General features: G+C 43.5%; 1 protein-coding gene across 5 annotated transcripts in view; it reads right to left on the reverse strand.

Annotated features, from left to right (window-relative positions):
- Positions 1 to 12,567, reverse strand: part of CNNM1 (cyclin and CBS domain divalent metal cation transport mediator 1) — a 67,787-nt gene extending 55,220 nt beyond the window's left edge. For 4 of the 5 annotated variants that reach the window (XR_004060053.1, XM_030940892.1, XM_030940891.1 and 1 more), the window contains exon 1: positions 10,706 to 12,567. Coding sequence is in view for 4 of the 5 variants with exons in the window: in XM_030940892.1 (XP_030796752.1) it covers positions 10,706 to 12,278 (1,573 nt within the window). In the remaining variant the exon portion in view is untranslated. The remainder of the gene's footprint in view (positions 1 to 10,705) is intronic. The other variant, XM_010356069.2, reaches the window with a different exon arrangement.
- Positions 12,568 to 20,611: the final 8,044 nt, after the last annotated feature.

Here is a 20,611-nt window from a genome sequence, read left to right on the forward strand (position 1 = left end):
TTCCTTCTTTCTTGTTCCTGGAGGGCAGGGTCAGCACTGCATTTATATCGATGTCTATCTGCCGAGCCTGGTACTCAGTACATGCTACTGAACTGATTTGCCCAGATGATGTTGAGAGTCACTGGGGGAAAACGGGAGGGTGGCTGGCAGAGGTGGTACTTTCCCTCCTGGATGTTACACAGCCCAAGAGCCTGGCATGGCACCCATGCTGGCTCTTCTTCCTCAGGGCCTTTGCATGTCTGTTCCTATCTCCTGGGAAGCTCTTCCTCTGATGAACTCCTTCTCACCGTCCTTTAGGATTCAGCTCAAATACCACTTGGTGAGGGACAGTCTATCTTTACCTATAAGACCAAGTCTATCCATTATATGTTCAGAGCTCCCCATACTTTTTCTTCAGCTCACTTAGGACAATTTGTAATTATTTATGGCTTGGTGTCTCTCTCCTACTCGACTGCAAGCCCTAGGAGGGCAGGAATGGTGTCAGTCTTGTCCACACTGCATCCCCAGTGCCTAACACAGGCCTGACAGAGAAGAATGGCCATTCAATACAGGAAGGAAGGAAGGAGACAGAGAGAGAAAGAAAGAAAGAAAGAGAGAGAGAGAGGGAGGGACGGAGGGAGAGAAAGAAAGAAAGAAGGAAGGAAGGAAAGAAGGAAGGAAGGAAGGAAGGAAAGGAAGGAAGGAAGGAAGGAAGGAAAGGAAGGAAGGAAGGAAGGAAGGAAGGAAGGAAGGAAGGAAGGAAGGAATAGAATTGAGGAGAATCTCATTTTGAAAAGCAGCATAACAGCAGCAAATAAAAAGAGAATGTAGAGTTGTTATTGAAGGTCTCAGAATCCCCAGACATGGGCCTAGAAGGAACTCAGTTTAAGAGAATACTACTAGGAAAACCCACAGACCTTCCTCGGAGACACCCAAATGCTTTAAGGGAACGAGAAACACAATCAAATGTATTTGGCGGCTAAAAAATGGAATTGAGATGAGTTATGATATTCTTCAAATAAAAGAATACTCACAAAGGATGATAAATAGAAAAAATGGAATTTAACTGCAGCCTATGGGATTTAGATAGATAAATAAAGTTTGACAATGAAGGCTGGTATGGCCTGGAAAAGATAACTAAATCGGAAAAAAGTGTGAATGAGATTCCCTCACAGGTTTTATTAGTGTCCCTTCCAGTTCAGACTCTATTGTTACCTGGCATTTCTTTTGCCAGACTGGAAAAAAAAAGAATATAACAACATTATAACAATCACAATGAAAATGTTTAAAGGAAAAAACCCCACAAGTTTATCATCTTGAATATTAATTATTTTCCCTTTTTCCTTTCCTTTCTTTCTTTCTTTCTCTGTATATACAATGGACTACACTTTGTTTACTCTTTGCTCTATTGTTTAGAAAGTAAGCATCTCATTATACATTTTACTAATTATTATTTAGCAACATTTAACACATTTTAAAATGTAATACGTCTATTTACACCAGTGAAATGCAATTGTGAATGAAAAATTTTATTTTCCTTTATGGAAGACAAAGAATATAGCACTAATGTTTTGGCAGGTTTTTATAGAATTAAGCAATGGAATGGTTATTCTTCCTGAAAAAATAGCTAAGGTCAGCATTTGGAGTGTAAAGTAAAACACTGGCTTTTTGGACTAGATTGTTCTGCAGTGAAAAGGTCACATTGTGTGTCTGGGCCAGGAGCACTTACTGGCTGGTTGGACATGCTTTAGGCCAGAGGTCCCCAACCTTTTCGGCACCAGGGACTGGCTCTGTGGAAGATGATTTTTCCATGAACTGGGGTGGAAGGAGGGATGGTTTGGGGATGGAACTGTTCCACTTTAGATCATCAGGCATTAGATCCTCATAAGGAGCATGCAACCTAGATTCCTTGCATGTATAATTCACAGTAGGGTTCTCGCTCCTAAAGCCCCAGTTGATCTGACAGGAGGTGGGGCTCAGACAGTAATACTTGCCCACTGCTCAACTTCCACTGTGCGGCCCAGTTCCTACCAGGCCACAAACTGGTACCGGTCTGCAGTCTGGGGGTTGGGGATCCCTGCTTTAGGCAACAGACCACTTGCAGGAAGACCAAAGATGGAAGAGGATATTTTTAGCTCCATAATGTCTGCCTACCTCACCACTGTATTCTCAGAGTCTAGTATAATGCCTGGCCCAAAGCAGGAGTTCAAAAAATGTTTACCGAATGAATCAATGAATAAGCGAAGACTGAGTATGGATTGTGCAGTAGACTGTGTTATAGCCATGCTAGTGTACAGGTGGAACAACCTAGCATACATGAATTGTGCTCTGTTGTTTGCAAAGATGGTGTTACTAGTCCAGCAAAGCTAAAATGTTTAATTGAGTTAAATGTCAGTCAGTGCTGTATTACTCAGAAGTCTTTGACTTCAGAACAAAGCTTTATTCCTTTCCCCTGTTGTCTATACAGGACTCGGTGTCTCCTAAAAGCAATCCAATAATAGAGTAGTAAATTTAAGAAGTATGATAAATCTCTACGGCTCCATTTTTAAAATTAGTCTTCCCAAATTATAGAACTCAAAGCTGAGGAAACTATAGCAAAAATGCCATCCTGTAAGAAAATCACTGTTAGGATTAGAATGGGACATTTGATTTGTGCTTGATGGCAGGACAATGGGTTTTTCCTTTTGTTTTCTTTTTAAGAATTTCATTAAGATTGTTATTATGTGCAATATATTTTTAATATGACAAAATATTGAGTTACTATTTCAGGACAGTGGGATGATTATCCTCATATGATTTTCATACTTCTTTTTTCTACTATTCTATATTTAAATTTTTTTCTGTATAAATTATAGAAAGATAAACTTCAGTAAAAAATTTATAAAACCAAATATGACTGGGTGCAGTGGCTCACACCTGTAATCCTAGCACTTTGGGAGGCTGAGGCTGGTGGATTGCCCAAGCTCAGGAGTTCGAGACCACCCTGGGCAACATGGTGAAAACCCGTCTCTACCAAAATACAAAAATTTAGCCGGGCATGGTGGTACATGCCTGGAGTCCCAGCTACTTGGGAGGTTGAGGCAGGAGAATCACTTGAACCTGGGAGGCGACATCATGCCACTGCACTCCAGCCTGGGTGACAAAGTGAGACTCCATCTCAAACAAACAAACAAAAAAATGCCACGTAGTCATACTTATTGTATCCTCCATGTCTCCATTGCATTTTTGCATTTCTAGTATAGCACTTTCATTTTAATGCTTTATGTACCAAGGTCCGTCTTACCCATATCCTGTACTTATATACTGAGACATGACTTGTAAGTTCGAGGTCACTGGAAGTCATGGGAAAGGTGAGTGTCCAGCTTGCCTTCTAGCTTTACAAAGGAAAGTGTTATTCATCCACTATGCTCTAGGCTCCTTGGGAACAGAGATTTTTATCTCATACCCCTAAATCTTAGCACAGTGCTTTACATATGAAAAGAAATTGTTGTAATAAATATTAATAGATGTACCTAAAGAAACTGAGAAACAATATATGCAACACTTTTCTTCTAACACTAACAAACTTCTAAGTTTGATTTATTCTGCTGCATAGTCCAAAATGATTTAATTCATTTACTAGTGCTCTGCAGATCTCTTCCATTATATTAAAGTTTAACTCCTTAAGTCATCCATTCAGTCTTTAAACAAACATTTATTGAAAATGTACTATGTGTCATATCCATCGTTAGCTGCTGGAGCTACAAAGATAGATAAGACAGCCTTGCCCTGGAGATACTCATTGTATGGGTGAGAGGCACTTATAAACACACACTGATAGTACAGCTTGTTAGTTCAATGATTGAGACATGCACATAAAACAATGTAGCTGGCCAAAACATCTATTTTTGTAACAGGAGAAGTTTGGAAACAGGAGAAGTTTCCCAGAGGAGGTGGCCTCTGAGCTGAGTATTAAAGAGCTGGCAATGAATTAGTCAGGCAAAGCATATTCCTGACAGAAGTGCAGTGTGAATAAAGGAACAAAGACAAGAATAGCACAGTGCACCACAGAGTTCAGCGTTGCTGGAGGGTAAAGCTGTGGCAGGGAGTGGTGAGCGATGAGGCCGGAGGGGAGGGCAGGAAGCAGGTCATGAGTGCATTGCTGGCTGCCTTGCCAGCTTAGCTCCTCTCCCGTAGGCAGCGGGGAGCTGCAGAAGGGTTTTAAGCAGTGACGTTACTGGAGATTATTTTAGTGGCACTGGAGAGAATGAATTTGAGGGAGACAAAAATGTGAAAAAGTGTAACTTCTTAGGAGGCATTTGCATAAATGAGTAATAGACTTGTGTTTATATTTAATAATCATAGCTAACATCTACTTAGTAATTACATGACAGGTAGCAAGTTAGCATAATGCAATGGTCTTAATATTTCACACAATCTTATGAGTAAATATTAGTATTATTTTCATTTGAAATAATGAAACAGACATAAGCAGTTAAATAATTTGCCCAGGGCTGGTATCAACTCAGGCATTCTAGTAAGTCTTATGTTCCTTTTTTGAGACAGGTTCTCATTCTGTTGCCCACACTGGAGTTGACTTACTGCAACCTCTGCCTCCCAGACTCAAGCAAGTCTCCTGCCTCAGCCTCCTGAGTAGCTGGGATTACAGGTGTGCACCACTACTGCCCAGCTAATTTTTCTATTTTTAGTAGAGACGGGGTTTCACCATGTTGGCAGGCTGGTCTCTAACTCCTGACCTCAAATGATCCACCTGCCTCAGCCTCCCAAAGTGCTGGAATCACAGGTGTGAGCTACCACGCCCGGCCAAATCCTATGTTCTTAATCACTATCCTGTTTGCTTAATTTCTGTCTCCTGTATTAGAATGAAGCTCTATGCAGACAAGGACTATGTTGGTGGTGTTCTCCACTGTGCCAACACAACTATTTGCTGAATAAAATCAGTGAATAACCTAAGTGGAAGAAATAGTGGATTACGTTATGTACAGATTTAAGAAATCATCATGTACTGCTTAACTATGGAGACACTTTCTGAGAAATTCATTGCTAGGCAATTTCATGATTGTGTGAACATCATAAAATGTACTCACACAGAACCTAGAGGATATAGTGCACTACACATATAGTCTATCTGTTATAACCTATTGCTCCTAGGCTACAAACCTGTAGAGCATGTTACTGTACTGAATACTGTAGGTAATTGTAACACAATGGTAAGTATTTATGTATCTAAACACAGTAAAGGTAATGTGTTGCTTTACGACAATGTTAGGTGTTATGACTGCTAGGATATCACTAGGTGATAGGAATTTTTCAGCTCCAGTGTAATCTTATGGGACCACCATTGTACATGCAGCCCATCATTGACCAAAATGACATATGACTGCAGTTGGATGCAATATTGGCATCCAATTATTTGACCAGCTTTGGTGATTGTTATGGACTGAATGCTTGTCTTCCCACAAAATTCATATGTTGAAGCCCTAACAACCCCCAGAGAGGCCTCTAAGGAAGTACAGTGGTTAAGATTAAATGAGGGCATAAGGGTGGGCCCTAATCCAACAGGATTGGTGTCTTTCTAAGAAGGGAGGACCAGAACCTCTTGCTCTCTGTGGGCATGCACTAAGGAAAGGCCATGGAGAGAAGGTACCCATCTGCAAGCCAGGAAGAGCATCCTTACCAGAAACTGAGTTGGCCAGAACCTTGGTCTTGGCTTTGAAGCCTCGAAATGTGAGAAAACAAATTTGAGTTTTTTTGTTTAAGTCACCAGTCTATGCTATTTTGTAATGACAGCCTATGCAGACTAAGACAATGATTAATAGGATGAGGTGAATGCAAAGGAGAGCGTTCTAGCCTGGGTGACTAAAGGCACAAGTGGTGCCACTTACTGGGGATAGAGGCCCATGAAGAGGAAGAGGAGAGATTTGCTGGGATTAAGGAACAACATTAACTATTCTGTACTTAGAGGTCACCTCACTCAAACATAGAAATAAAGAAGTTAGGTATTAAAAACCATTTATTCAATAAATGTTTATACATCCCCTAGCCATGGTGGTCACTGTACTTGTCCTGATAATACAAAGTAAATAAGATTCATTTTCTGCCCTCAACGAACTTATAGTCTAGTGGGGAGAAATACTGTTCCCTTTTGTAAACCTAGCACTCTAGTGTGAAAAACCATTTTCCTCTTCCCCACTTCTAAAGACTTGCAACTCGTAAGAAGTAAAAAGATAAGATCCCATATCATCACCTGTAACTGCAGAGTTGTTTAAGGTTGGACAAGAGAAGGTATATAGAAACGTTCTGTCAAGTGCAATATGCATGTTAGCAATTACTGTAATTATAAAGCTACATTACTGACCTCCAGAACTGGAGGTGAATCAGCCATGGGCAGCAATCAGAGGTGAAAAAGCTACCTTTGAACCCTGTGGGTGGCAGGTATTCCAGGATGGAGGAAGGAATAAGATGGGTGAAGCACGGAAAGAACAGGCTTTGGGGTCCTACAGATGTAGTTCACATCACAATTCAGTCAGTTATTAGTTATGGAAAGTTGTACAGGTCATGTTATTGATCCGAGCCTTAGTTTCTTCATCTGTAAAATGGGGTTAATCACATCTACCCAGGAGGGTTGTTCTGAGTATGTAAAGGGCCTGGCATGGTGCCTAGAAGAACTGATGGTGCTCAATTAATGGTAACTGTGGCTTGTATTAATATCATCATTTTCCTCTTCTACCTTCTAAGGGATTTGTTGGTGGTTAAGTTACTTAAGATGCAAGGAAGTAAGAAAAATGGAAGAGCTATTAAAGACCTTCTTTAAAAATTATTTTTTAATTAATTATTTATTTATTTTGAGAGAGAGTCTTGTTCTATCACCCAGGCTGGAGTACAGTGGTGCGATCTCGGCTCACTGCAACCTCCGCCTCCTATCTCAGCAATTCTCCTGTCTCAGCCTCCCAATTAACTGGGATTACAGGTGTGTCCCACCACACCTGGCTAATTTTTGTATTTTTAGTAGAGATGAGGTTTCACCATGTTGGCCAGGCTGGTCACCAACTCCTGACCTCAGGTGATCCACCCATCTCGGCCTCCCAAAGTGCTGGGATTACAGGCGTGAGCCACCGCACCCAGCCAAAAAAGTTATTTTTAAAAGCAAAGAAAAGCAGTTCAACCCAGCTTTCATCTCCTAACCTACGGTGCAAATGTATAACTCCTAAAGAAAATGACCACTATGTTAATAAGGAGTCTCTGAAGGCAATGCTTCTCAAACTTTAATGTCACATAGGAGCCACCTGGAGGCTTGCTAGAATGCAGATTTTCATTCAGTGGATTTAGGGTAAGGCATAAAATTCTGCATTTCTAATATGTTCCCAGGTGAGACTCATGCTGCTCTTTCATGGACCTTACTTTGAGGAAGTGGCAAGGCTATGAAAGGAAGTGGAAATATCTTCCTTGGCATAGTATTCTCTGTAATGGCTTTCTTCTCTTTAGTGATCTACCTAAAAACAAAGTAGCTATTAATAGAACACTAAAGGAACTTTTTTCAGACCAGGTTTAGAAACTCTGAACAGGGATTCATTTCAGATCAATATCAACTTTTTGGAACAGCTTACTATGTACAAGGCACTGTGTAAGGTGCTGGGGATATAAGAGTTGATATGACAATTCCTGCTTCAAAACATTGCTCATTATGCCCTGTATATTGCTAACCTCCTGAGGACAGTCTTCTTGTCTCCCCGGTTGCCTAAAACTATACAGATGTTTAAAAAATACTAAATGAGGCTGGGTGCAGTGGCTCTCTACTAAAAATACAAAAATTAGCCAGGCCTGGTGGTGTACTCCTGTACTCACAGCTACTTGAGAGGCTGAGGCAGAAGAATTGCTTGAACCCAGGAGACAGAGGTTGCAGTGAGCCGAGATGGTGCCACTGCATTCCAGCCTGGGCGACAGAGTGAAACTCTGTCTCAAACAAACGAACAAAAAAACAAACAAAAAAACCTAAACAAGTGAATGAATGAGTTCATAGGAGTTTCATTTAAAAGATCTTCTGCCAGCATATGACAATGACACACTGCTCCGTATCTTAACCATCACTTTTAAGAGGTGACTGAGTTAAAATGAGGCCAGTAGGGTGGGCCTAATCTAATCTGACTGGTGTCCCTGCTAGAAGAGAAAATTTGGTCACACAAGGAGACACCAGGGATGCATGCATACAGAGGAAATACCATATCAGGACACAGTTAGAAAGTGGTGACTGCAAGCCAAGGAGAGATGCCTCAGAAGAAACCAAACCTGCCCAGACACCTTGATCTCGGACTGCTAGCCTCCAGAACTTTGACAAAAGAAATTTCTGTGGTTTATGCCCCCCCAATGCCCAGATCTAAGACCCTACTTCTGTAAGATACATAAAATATCAGCACAATTCTAAGAGTGGATACATGAACCTCAAGTTGCAGTGGGAACTATGAATGCAAGGATTAAGGTGAGATGGACTGAACAGGGTGAGACAGCAGCCGAAAATGGACTAAAATAGCTGCCATATATACATTTCTCTCCCTTTTCATCATACCAACACAAAGTCTAGGGCTGTTCTCTCAAATCTGAGACTGAAAGTAGCTTTTAGACCTTTTCCCCCCTCCCAGGCTACATTTTAATATTTAATATGATTTCAAAATATTGTGGCAGGAACAAGACCCCAGATTTGTTTGTATTCAAAGTTCTAAAGATTATTTATGACGTTAAAGTAGTGAGATTGAATTTTTCCTTTCCTTTCCTTTCCTTTCCTTTCCTTTCCTTCCTTCCTTCCTCCCTCCCTCCCTCCCTTCCTCCCTTCCTTCCTTCCATCTTCTCTCTCTTTCTCACTTTCTTTCTTTTTTGAGACAGGGTCTTGCTCTGTAACCCAGGCTACAGTTCAGTGGCACAATCATAGCTCACTGCAGCCTTGGGCTCAAATTATCATGGATTACATTTTTGACAAAAAAATTTATACAAAATGCAGTCAAATGAGAGTACTGCTAGCCACAAGGAAGCTAGATCTGAAGCCTGAATCTGAAGTCAAGGGATTGATTTTTTGGTTTTTGTTTTTGATAACATTCCAACTCATATCAGATGAGTGCCTCCTTCAAAGGAGTCATTCTGGAAAGTTCTACACTTATTCTAATTATGTCCCTATTTTCAAATTATGATGTCTGGAGTTGCCTTCAGGGTTTATGAGATAGTCTTTTGAATGCTCTCAATGTTGACTCTTGAAAGTAGATTTGATTTTAAAAAACAATCAAGGGTTCTGGGCCAAATCTGGTGAACTAGGGGGGCAGTCAAACTGTGTAATGCCAAGAAGAGTGACTCTAATGTATCCAGTCTGATTTTTCTTGAGTGAATTTATAGTCACCAGAAGGCACTTTCTGAAGACAAACTCAGACATTAAGTAACCATGTTATAAGCATGACATCAAGCTTGAGTTTGGGGAGGAGGGTTGAAGGATGGTGACTGCGCTGAAAGAAACCCCACTCATTTGGGTATGCAAGTTTTCTTTTTCTGTTTTTTGAGACGGAGTCTCTGTCGCCCAGGCTGGAGTGCAGTGGCCGGATCTCAGCTCACTGCAAGCTCCGCCTCCTGGGTTCACGCCATTCTCCTGCCTCAGCCTCCGGAGTAGCTGGGACTACAGGCGCCCGCCACCTCGCCCGGCTAGTTTTTCATATTTTTTTTAGTAGAGACGGGGTTTCACCGTGTTAGCCAGGATGGTTTCGATCTCCTGACCTCGTGATCCGCCCGTCTCGGCCTCCCAAAGTGCTGGGATTACAGGCTTAAGCCACCGCGCCCGGCCTGGGTATGCAAGTTTTCTAGGATCTCCTCTACCCAGAATATTTCTTCAGGTCCAGATCTATCCTATTTCACAGGACCACAGTTCTTAGAATTACAAGGATCCTACTGCCTTAGTCAACTTTTAACCCCCAACCTGAGTACTTCCCCCCCGCTCAAAGACAGCGTCTTGTTCTTTTGTATAGTGGTGGGATTACAGCTCCTGCAGCTTTGAACTCTTGGGCTCAAGTAATCCTCCCGCCTGAGCTTCCCAAAGTGATGGGATTACAAGCATGAGCCACCGCGCCAGGCCCTGAACCTTGAGTACTTGATATGTGTGCAGCCAATACCTGATGGGAAGTTAAATATGGGGAAGAATGTCTAAGGTGTTTGGGTTTAGTCTACATGATTCAAAAGGCAGAAGAGTTAGGAGGATTTGGAGACACAAATTTCTGCTCTATATGGGGAAGACATTGTCAGCCACTGGAGCTGTCCAGCAATGGGACTAGTTTGCTCTGTAAATAGCTTTCAGCCCTGGGAGTTTAAAGCAAAGGCTGCTTGTATGGGAACCTGTAGAGGTGCCTCCTGTAATATGTGGGGAGCTATGCAATGACCTTCAAGGGCTATCTCCGACCTACACAGTATCTGACACTTGGTAGGCTTTGGAAAAACACTAGTGGAATGGAACAAATAAGGAATATGTTGCATCTTGTGAGTCAAGTAGAGGGGAAGAGGCCTGGGGCTCAATCAGGAGCAAGAAGTGAGGTAGAAGTGAGATGAAAATAGCCAGGGAGCCAAGTGGTAGAGTCTTCCTTGGGTTTTCAGGTACCATAGGAGAGAAATTGCTTTGGGTACCTAGAGCCTCACGTGGTTAGGAAAGGATAAAACCTTTGAAGGGGATAGGAGTTGGGGGAGAAGATAGACTCCTGCTCACCCTTCTTAAACTCCTCCAGTACCGTGTCCAGTCGGGTGTCATTGAAAACACAATGCAGGGGCCGGTTGTAGAAGCGGGTGACAGTGAGGAGCGGGGTGCAGTCGTCGGGGTCTACGAAGGCCAAGTCCTTGACAAATAAAATGTCCACAATGTTGTGCCGCTGGTCGCCCTCATACACTGGGATGCGAGTGTAGCCGCTGCGCAGGATCTCGGAGACAGTGGCGAAGTCGAGTACCGCGTCTGAGCGCAGCATGAAGCAGTCTCCCAGGGGGGTTAGCACCTCCTCCACCACTTTGGTGCGTAGCTCCAGGGCACCCTGTATGATGTTGAGCTCCTCCTTCACCAGGTCGCTGTAGGGGTCTGCGGCCCGCAACGTCTCCAGCAGCTTTTCCCGCGTGTAGAAGGTGCTTATCTCCTGGCGCAGCGCCCAGTCCAGCAGGCGGCCCAGCGGGTAGCACACGGGGAAGGCGGCTGCCATCAGAAGCCGGGTCAGGCACACGCTGTGCGAGGCGATGGCCAGCCCGTGCCGCGAACACACTGAGTAGGGGCAGATTTCGGCGCCCAGGAATACCGCGCCGGTGCACACGAGCGCCGGCAGCCAAGGGAAGTGGATCCCCTCTTCGCTGTAGTCTTCCCCAGTGCCCCCGACGCCCGGCGGCAGCGAGGCGTACAGCCAGCCAGCCAGGGCCGCGTTGGCTCCGGCTTGGCCCAGGAGCAGGGTGCAGAGCAGATGGGTCCCCCTGCCGCGAACGGCCTGCACGCGGCGCGCCTGCTCCTGCTCGGCGGCCGAGCCGCTGTTCCGCAGCACCCGTAACTCCACCGGGTCCAGCGACAGCAGGCTCAGGCGCAGGCCGCTGAACAGGGCCGACAAGGCTAGCAGCAGGAGCGCCCCGAGCGCCCGCAGCCACGCAGGGGGCAGCAGGTCCCCGCCTGGGCCGTACGACCGCGGGCGGACGCGCAGCAGGAAGCCGCCGGCGGCGCCGTGGTGGTGCCACGCGCGCCCATCCCAGGCGCAGAGCGAAAAGAGCTTCCCGCCACCGCCCGCGCCGCCCCGCTCCGCCTCGCCCTTGCGCAGCTCCCGCACTCGCACCTGGACCAGGGCCGAGCCTGCCACGCCCCCGGGACGCAAGGGCCCCAGGACTTCTACGTCCGATGCCCAGTCGCTCTGCTCCCGGCAGCGCTGCGGTCCCGGGGGGCGCGTGGGGACCGCGCTAGGGGCCACGCTGCTACCGCCCGGGGGCTCCTCGATGAACACGAGCCGCGGAGCCCAGTCGCCGGTGCCATTCTCCCCCGAGGAGAAGGTCGGTGAGGGCACCGGTGCGGCGGTCGCCGGCGGTCCTGGCTGGAAATAGACACGCAGGAGGAAGCTGGTGCCTTCGGCGGCGCGCAGGGTGCCCCCTTCCAGGGACACGCGGCCTCCAGCAGTGTCCTCTGGCCGCAGGCCCAGCAGCCAGGCGGCGGCGGCCGGGGGCCGAGGAGACAGGGAAAAGAAGAGCAGAAGCACAGCGCCTCGGCTGCAGCAGTCCCGGAGCCTGACACCCACCGCTGCTGCCGCCGCCGCGGCCGCCGCCATCCTGCAACCAGCGCTGCTGCACGTGATACTGCAGAAAGCCGAGCGAGAGCTGGCGGGAGGAGGAGCCGGAGCCGGGAACCCAGCCGCAGGCAGGTCACCACGTGTACGCCCACTGCGCGCGTGGGCTGGTGGCGGTGGGCATTCAGACTCCGCCTGGGCAGGGGGTCCCCGCGGGAGGCTGGAGGTGGCCAGGCATCACCACACTGTGCGTAGCCGGTACACACTTCGATATATCTGAGCTGCAGCCTGAAAAGTCTCGGCTTGCAACACGGCCTCCTACTCCAAAAGTAAGGTGCCCCTCTGCGAACTCCTACCCGGCAGTAATTCCCTGCCGGTTGCACTGCTTCCCTATTGGCCCGGGAAATTTCCCAGCTTTTCGCTTCTCCTGCCACTTGCATTCCCCCTTCTGGTCAAAAGAATATTCTGGAGTCAAGTCTTGAATATGTGAAAACTTTTACCCTCAACTCCAGCCTACTTTCATTATTCTAAAAATTTCTGAATTATTTAAGTTCAATTCTTACTTAAGATCAAAATTTCCATCAATAAGAAACTGTTGAAATAAATGAAACCACTGTGCAATGGAATACTATGTGGCAAGAAAAAATAATGAGGTGGATCCATTGTATATGTGATATGGAAAAAAATCTCCGAAGTAATTGGGGAAACAATGTGAGGTGCAGAACAGCAAGTATAATATGCTACCATTTGTGTTAAAAGTATTTATGCATAAATTTGTACACATACATTTATATGAGATTTATTTATTTATTTATTTTGAGATGGAGTCTTGCTCTGTCACCCAGGGTGGAGTGCAGTGGCACAATCTTGGCTCACTGCAACCTTCACCTCCCGGGTTCAAGCGATTCTCCTACCTCAGCCTCCTAAGTAGCTGGAATTACAGGCGTGCGCCACCATGCCCAGCTAATTTTTGTATTTTTAGTAGAGACAGGGTCTTACCCTGTTGGCCAAGCTGGTCTCGAACCCCTGACTTCAAGTGATCCATCTGCCTTGGCCTCCCAGAGTGCTGGGATTACAGGCACGAGTCACCGCGACCCACTGGTTACATCTTTTATTTATTTTTTAATTAATTAATTAATTAATTTTGAGATGGAGTTTCGCTCTTGTTGCCTAGGCTGAAGTGCAGTGGCGGGATCTCGGCTCACTGCAACCTCCGCCTTCCAGGTTCAAGCGATTCTCCTACCTCAGCCTCCATAGCTGGGATTACAGGCGCCCGCCACCGCGCCCGGCTAATTTTTGTGTTTTTTTTTTTTTTAAGTAGAGACGGGGTTTCACCATATTGACCAGGCTGGTCTCGTACTCCTGACCTAAGGTGATCTGCCTGACTTGGCCTCCCAAAGTGCTGGGATTACAGGCGTAAGCCACTGCGCCTGGCCGGTTACATCTTAATGATAGTACAATATCAAAAGCAGGAAGTTGATATTGGTGTAATGTGTGTGTGTACAGTTCTCTATCATTTTATCACGTGTATGGATATATGTGACCATCACTGCAACCAAAATACAGATCTATTATCACAAAGACCTAGGAGGGAGACTTTCTTATTAAATTCCTTGTATTGTTTGAATTTACCCTGGGACTATATTATTTTTATACATTTATTTTTAAACTTTATATAGTAAAATTCACTTTTTGGTGTACTGTTCTATGAATTTTGACAAATGCATATACATGTAACCATCACAATAAAAAGTAATTCCATCACCACCACCCCCCTGCCAATTCTCTTACTGTCCTATTGTAGTCAACCCCTCCCTCCGTCTTATCCTCTGGGAACTGCTGATCTGTTCTCCCCTATAGTTTTCTTTTCTGGAATGTCATATAAATGGAGAATATGGTCTGTAGCCTTTTTGGGTCTCCCTTCCTTTACTAAGTTAGCATAATGCATTTACGATTCATCTATGTTGTTGTGATTTGCAGTAGTTCATCCTTTTGTATGGCTGAGTAGCATTCCATTATATGGACATGTCACAGTTTGTTTATCCATTCAATAAAGAATATTTGAGTTATTTCCAGTTTTTAGCAATTATTAATAAAGTGGCTATAATCATTTGTGTGATAGTTTTTGTGAGAACATAAATTTTTATTTCTCTTGGGTAAATTTATAAGTCTGTATTACATTTTAAAATATAGTAATCCCAGCTACTTGGTAGGCGGAAGTGGGAGGATCTCTTGAGGCCAGGAGTTAGAGACCAGCCGGAGCAACGAAGGGAGACCCTGTCTCTAAAAAATTAAAAATTAAAAAAATTAGCCAGGCATGGTGACACATGCTTGTAGTTTCATCTACTTGGGAGGCTGCAGCAAGAGGATCACTTGAGCCCAGGAATTCGAAGCTGCAGTGATCTATGATCGTATCACTGCACTCCAGCCTGGACAACAGCATGAAACCTTGTCTCTCAAAATAATTAATAAATTAAAAAGGAAGAGTTATTTTACATACGACCCTTGGCACCTCTGTTTAGTGTAAAAAATCATCCCTATGTGTGAAATCTCATTTTCCATGGCATTTGTGACATGCCATTGTCTCAAAATACACTAGATCCTGTCCACTATAAGCTGCTTCTTGCATGGGCTACTTAAGAGACAGAATGACTGGTAGAACTTGTTTGGACCCTAGGTTGATGCTCCCTCTACCTGGTAGAGCTGACTGAAATAAAATATTTAAAAACTATTAGAACAGGAATTAAAAAACTGAAATTTCTGGTTATAAAGTATTACACGCTTATTAACAAAACTTTTAATGCAGAAAAACATAAATAAAAATACACTATGACCCACCAACCAGAGGTAAACACTGTTAACATTTTTTGTACTCCTTTTTACATTTTCTACATAGATAAGTAATTGAGAAATACATACACACATACACATATGTGCTCTCCATATAATTATATATTTTATAATTGAATATGTATCATATATATAATCTAGTCAGCTCCTGTTACTTAACACATCAAGGGCTTTTTCCCCAATGCAATAAAAAATCTTTCGTAAATGTAATTTAAATAAATCAAATATATATGTATTACAGACGTATTGAGAAAGAGAGAGAACTGTAAGAATGAGCCTATTCCCAATTGCACCAGCTCTATTATTAACAAGTGTTAGGCTTGGAAAATCAATCCACTTTTCTGGGCTCATTTCCTCATTTGCGAAGTGAAAGACAGTTTTAAGCTCCCTACCCTTTCATGAGTCAGTAAGGGCTAATGTACACTGTGTGAAGATAATCTAGAGAGACTGAGTACTTTTCCTTTTACTGAACAGGAGGTTCTGGAAAAGTACTGGGTTTCCAGAGCTCTGCTGTAACTGAAGGGATTCCTGGGGACAGGTTCAGGCAGTGTGATTCTCCTAAGGAAGAGCTGCCAAAAATAGCTCCCCAGAATCTGAATGTTTACTGTCTTCTTAGCTCACAAGATGGGCACTTCCTCTCTTCTTGGAGAGACGGAGGAAATAATACTTACCTTTAATATCATGACTATGTTATTTCAGAATGTACATGCTAAAATGCTTTTGTTTATTTCATTTCTTGTTCATCCATTCCATAAATATTTGTTAATCAACAAAGTGCCAGGCCTTGTGCTAGATATTGGGCATAGCCGACACCATCTTTGTCATCTTGGAGCTTAGATTCTCCTGAGGAAGACAGACATAAACCAGAAATTGCCTACCTGCCTAATTAATTAATTACTCCCATGAAGGAGCTGTTCAAAGTGCCCTGAGGGTGTATGGGACTCATCATCTAGAGAAGAGGGTCTGGGAACTCTATCCACAAAGATTAGATGTTATAAAAATGGAAGAATTTATACATAGGAAGAACATAAAATTATTAAATTTTATATCTTCTATTCCTTTTTTGTACTTTAAAACTATGACAGTGTATTAGTAATATTCCTAATAATATAATCTGTTAGCTCTTTTTTTTTTTTTTTCGAGGCAGGGTCTTGCTCTGTTGCCCAAGCTGGAGTGCAGTGGCGTGATCTCTGCTCACTGCAACCTTCGCCTCTGGGTTCAAGTGATTTTTGTGCCTCAGCTTCCTGAGTAGCTGGGATTACAGAAGCACGCCACCACTCCTGGCTAATTTTTGTATTTTTAGTAGAGAGAGACGAGGTTTTGCCATGTTGGCCACGCTGGTCTTGAACTCCTGACCTCATATGATCTGCCCACCTCGGCCTCCCAAAGTGCTAGGTTATAGGCATGAGCCACCATGCCCGGCCTGTTAGCATTTATTGAGTGTTTGCCATGTGCCAAGTACATTATCCCTTTTAATTCTCACAATAGATGAGAAAATTGAGGTTCGGATTGGGTGACTTTGTGAAAGTCACATGATTAATGGCTAATGGAGCTCAATGAGACACATAGTTTGAGTCCAAGGTCTACAGTTCCAAAAGTTAGGAAAATAGTAATACCAGGTAACCTTTACAGAAGGCTCACTATATAACATGCATAAATTAACTCTTTTAATTCTCGTAAGAACCTTTGGAAGTAGGTATTATTATTATAATTTCCATTTTACATGAGGAGGCTGAGCTACAGAGAAATTAAGTACACTGGTGTCCAAGATTATACAATGGATGGCCAAGGCACTGCCAATACACCATACTATTTTACACAACACTACATTATAGCAATCTGTTGTACTTTTGTTTGTTTACATACATCGTTTCACATAGTTGCACTTACTTTTTTTTTTTTTTTGAGAGAGTCTTGCTCTGTTGCCCAGGCTGGAGTATGGTGGGGCAATCTTGGCTCACTGCAACCTCCGCCTCCCAGGTTCCAGTGATTCTTGTACCTCAGCCTCCTGAGTAGCTGGGATTATAGGCATGCACCACCTTGCCTGGCTAAATTTTTTTTTGTATTTTTAGTAGAGATGGGCTTCCACCATGCTGGTCAGGCTGGTCTCGAACTTCTGTCCTCAAGTGATCCCCCCGCCTCAGCCTCCCAAAGTGCTGGGATTACAGGTGTGAGCCACTGCGCCTGGCCAGTTGCACTTACAATGTTCTTACCACTGTAGACTCTAAACTTTTTTTTTATTCCTCATTATAGCACATTTTCCCTCACTAAAACTATAAACTTGCTTTTCCTTTTTCCTTCCCTCCTCCCACCCTCAGTTGTTGGTGGTGGTGGTGTGTGTTTGTTAGTTTTATCACAGGCACAGAGAATTGAGTTAATCATCTTCCTCAGTTGATAATTGATGGTACACTAGCATCATCAGCTATAAAAAGCCTCTCTTACCCCATTCTAATCCCCAATCTCATCCCTTCCCCTTTCAGATAGCCACTCCAATATTGATTGATATATCCTTAAGAATGTATGTATCCTTGTAGAATACTTAGTATTGGTTTGTGTTTTTCCTTTATTGAGATACAAATTACATACCATAAAATTCACCTTTTTATTTTACGTTCTGTCTTGTTCTGTCACCTTGCCTGTAGTGCAGTGGCATGATCATAGTTCACTGCCCTCTTGACCTCCTGGCCTCAAGTGATCCTCTCCAGTAGCTGGGACTACAGGTGCACACCACGATGTTCAGCTAATTCTGTTAAAAATCAAAAAAACTTTTGTAGAGATGGAGTCTCTTCATGTTGCCTAGGCTGGTCTCAAACCCCCGGGCTCAAGTGATTCTTCCACCTTGGCCTTCCAAAATTCTGGGATTACAGGTCTGCACCACTGCACTCAGCCAAATTGACCCTTTAAAGTGTAAAATTCAGTGATTTAATTTTTTAAGAATATTTACAAACTTGTTCAACAATCACCATGATCTCATTCCAGAACATTTTCATCACACCTAAAATAAATCCTGTACCCATTCACAGTTTCTCTCCAATCCCTGCCCCAAGCCTCCAGCAACCACTAATCTACTTTCTGCCTATAAATGTGTTTTAAATTTTCATAAAATTATTATAGAACTTGTGCTGCTTATTACATTTTCACACAACACTCTTTGTGTAAAATCTGTTCATGTTGCTGAACATACACCTGGTTTGGTGTTCTAAATGCTGCATGGTGTTCCATAGTGTATAGCCAGAACGTTATTTTTATCCATTCCTTTGGAGATGGACACTTAGGTTACTTCCCACTACTACAAATAGAGCCACAGGGAAATCCTTGACCATGGTCCTACTGGATCTGTGAGGCAATTCCTTTAGGATGTAGCTGCCATGGGACTGTTGGGCCACAGTGTATGCATTCACTCAGAATTGCCTCTCCACCAGTAGCGCCTAAGGTTTTCTGTTTTCCTACATCATAGCCTGCATTTGGTTTTGCTCACTTTCCAATTTGGCTAAGCTGATGGGCATGAAGTGTTACCTCATTCTTTCAATTTAAATGTCCCTGATTCCTAGCAACCTTGTGCCTCTCTTCATATATTTGTTAGAATTTCAGGTGTGAAATTGGGAGCTAAAGTTTTGAATTGGCATTTAAAGTACATCTGTTCTCTTTTATAGGACATTCCACATTCAACAGAGCTTCACACATGGAAACATGAACCTAGGCTTTACTGTGCTTAAATCTCTGGACCCAACTCAAGCAGAAGCTGAGAGATACAGCTTCCATTCCACAGCACAGAGCTGGCTGCTTCTACACCTGCCAGTAGAGCAGGTACAAGACAATCTAGACTTGTTAATGTCCACAATAAATGATTAATTTTGTGTACAGCATTTCTGAGATATGCTGTTTCTATCAGTTAGTAAGAGAAGCTGCCTAGGCTAGGGAGGTTTTTTGTTTTACCAAAAAGGTTAAGAAGTTTTTCTGGAGGGAATGAGTAATCCCCAGCATCTGGGCAGTCAGAAGGTCAATCCCACTTTGGCTACCAGTTTATTCAACACCCGGATCAGGTGACCTATCAGACTAGGTCAACAGAGAGCCAGAAGCAGAGGTGATAAACTCTAGCCAAACAGAGAAAAGACTGAAGATGCTTTCTTTACTGAGAGGAGATGAAAGAATGGAAAGTTGTATATATGTAATTGGCTTTGAGTGTTGTTTGTCAGGATAATCGGGCTCTTAAATGGGTAGGGGAAAAAGTCTGATTGAGACAGTCTTCAGTGCAGTTAAACATTCATTCTTTCTCTTTACAGAGCAATGGTTCTCAAATTTTATTGTCATAAATGTCATATAAATCATGTGGGGAGTTTGTGGTGGTGGCTGTTGTTGTTTTCTTTGTTCTTTTGTTTTTTTCAGGTTCTAAAAAAATACACAGAAAACCGGTAACAGTGGTTGCCTCTCTGAAAAGAAACTGGTAGCTAGGACACAGGGATAGGAGACTTTTTGGCCTTTTAAATTTTATACAATTAATGTACTTATCTCAGTCAAAAATAATTGACATTCCTATCTCCATTTCCATTATGTATGTCTAGAACAGGACCCAAGAATCTGCATTTTACTAAGCATCCCATGTGATTCCAATTGAGCTGACTGTTGGCTCAGTCTTTGGGAAACAATGATATAAAACAATGGTTCTTAACCTTTTTGCAGTTTACACACTCCCATGAGATTCTTTTTTGTGTGTGTGAGACAGTCTCACTCTGTCGTCCATCCAGGTTGGAGTGCAGTGGCGCCATGTTGGCTCACTGCAACCTCCGCCTTCTGAGTTTAAGTGATTCTCCTGCCTCAGCCTCCTGAGTAGCTGTAATTACAGGTGTGTGCCACCATGCCCAGCTAATTTTTTGTATTTTTAGTAGAGATGGAGTTTCACCATGTTGACCAGGCTGATCTCGAACTCCTGACTTCAAGTGATCCACCTGCCTCGGACTCCTAAATTTCTGGGATTACAAGCATGAGCCACCACACCTGGCCCTCCATGACATTCTAATGAGAGCGATTGGCCTTTTCCCTAGAAAACTGCGTATCTACTCAAGGATACAACAATATGAATTTATTGTGAATACAATCACAGGGGTGCATGGGAACCCCAGTGTGCTATCGTGTCTGTGATCACCATGTTAGGGATCCCTGATATAGAGGTTTTTTCACATCAAGGAGTGTGTGTGTGTGTGGGTGTGTAAGGAAAGAGTAGAGACAAATTCTACTTTTGATGAATGGGCTCCTTCTCCATTTCTAGAACCAATACCTAACTAATAAAGGAACAGAAGATGAGTCCCTCAGCACTTCCCTTCTAGCTACATCCTGTTCACAAACATGTTAATGAAATTTTCAGATGACCCTAAGAGAAGACATGTTGCAAACACCAGGAAAGCCAAATAAATTATATAAAACATTAACAATATGGCAGAGGGAATGACACTCAACTTGGAAAAATTTCAAGCAGAAGCATCTGGGGAAAAATAATTGGAAAGAAATTTTTTCATGAGGCGGGCAAC

The sequence above is a fragment of the Rhinopithecus roxellana genome, chromosome 11 (assembly GCF_007565055.1).
Source record: "Rhinopithecus roxellana isolate Shanxi Qingling chromosome 11, ASM756505v1, whole genome shotgun sequence".
NCBI lineage: Eukaryota > Metazoa > Chordata > Mammalia > Primates > Cercopithecidae > Rhinopithecus > Rhinopithecus roxellana.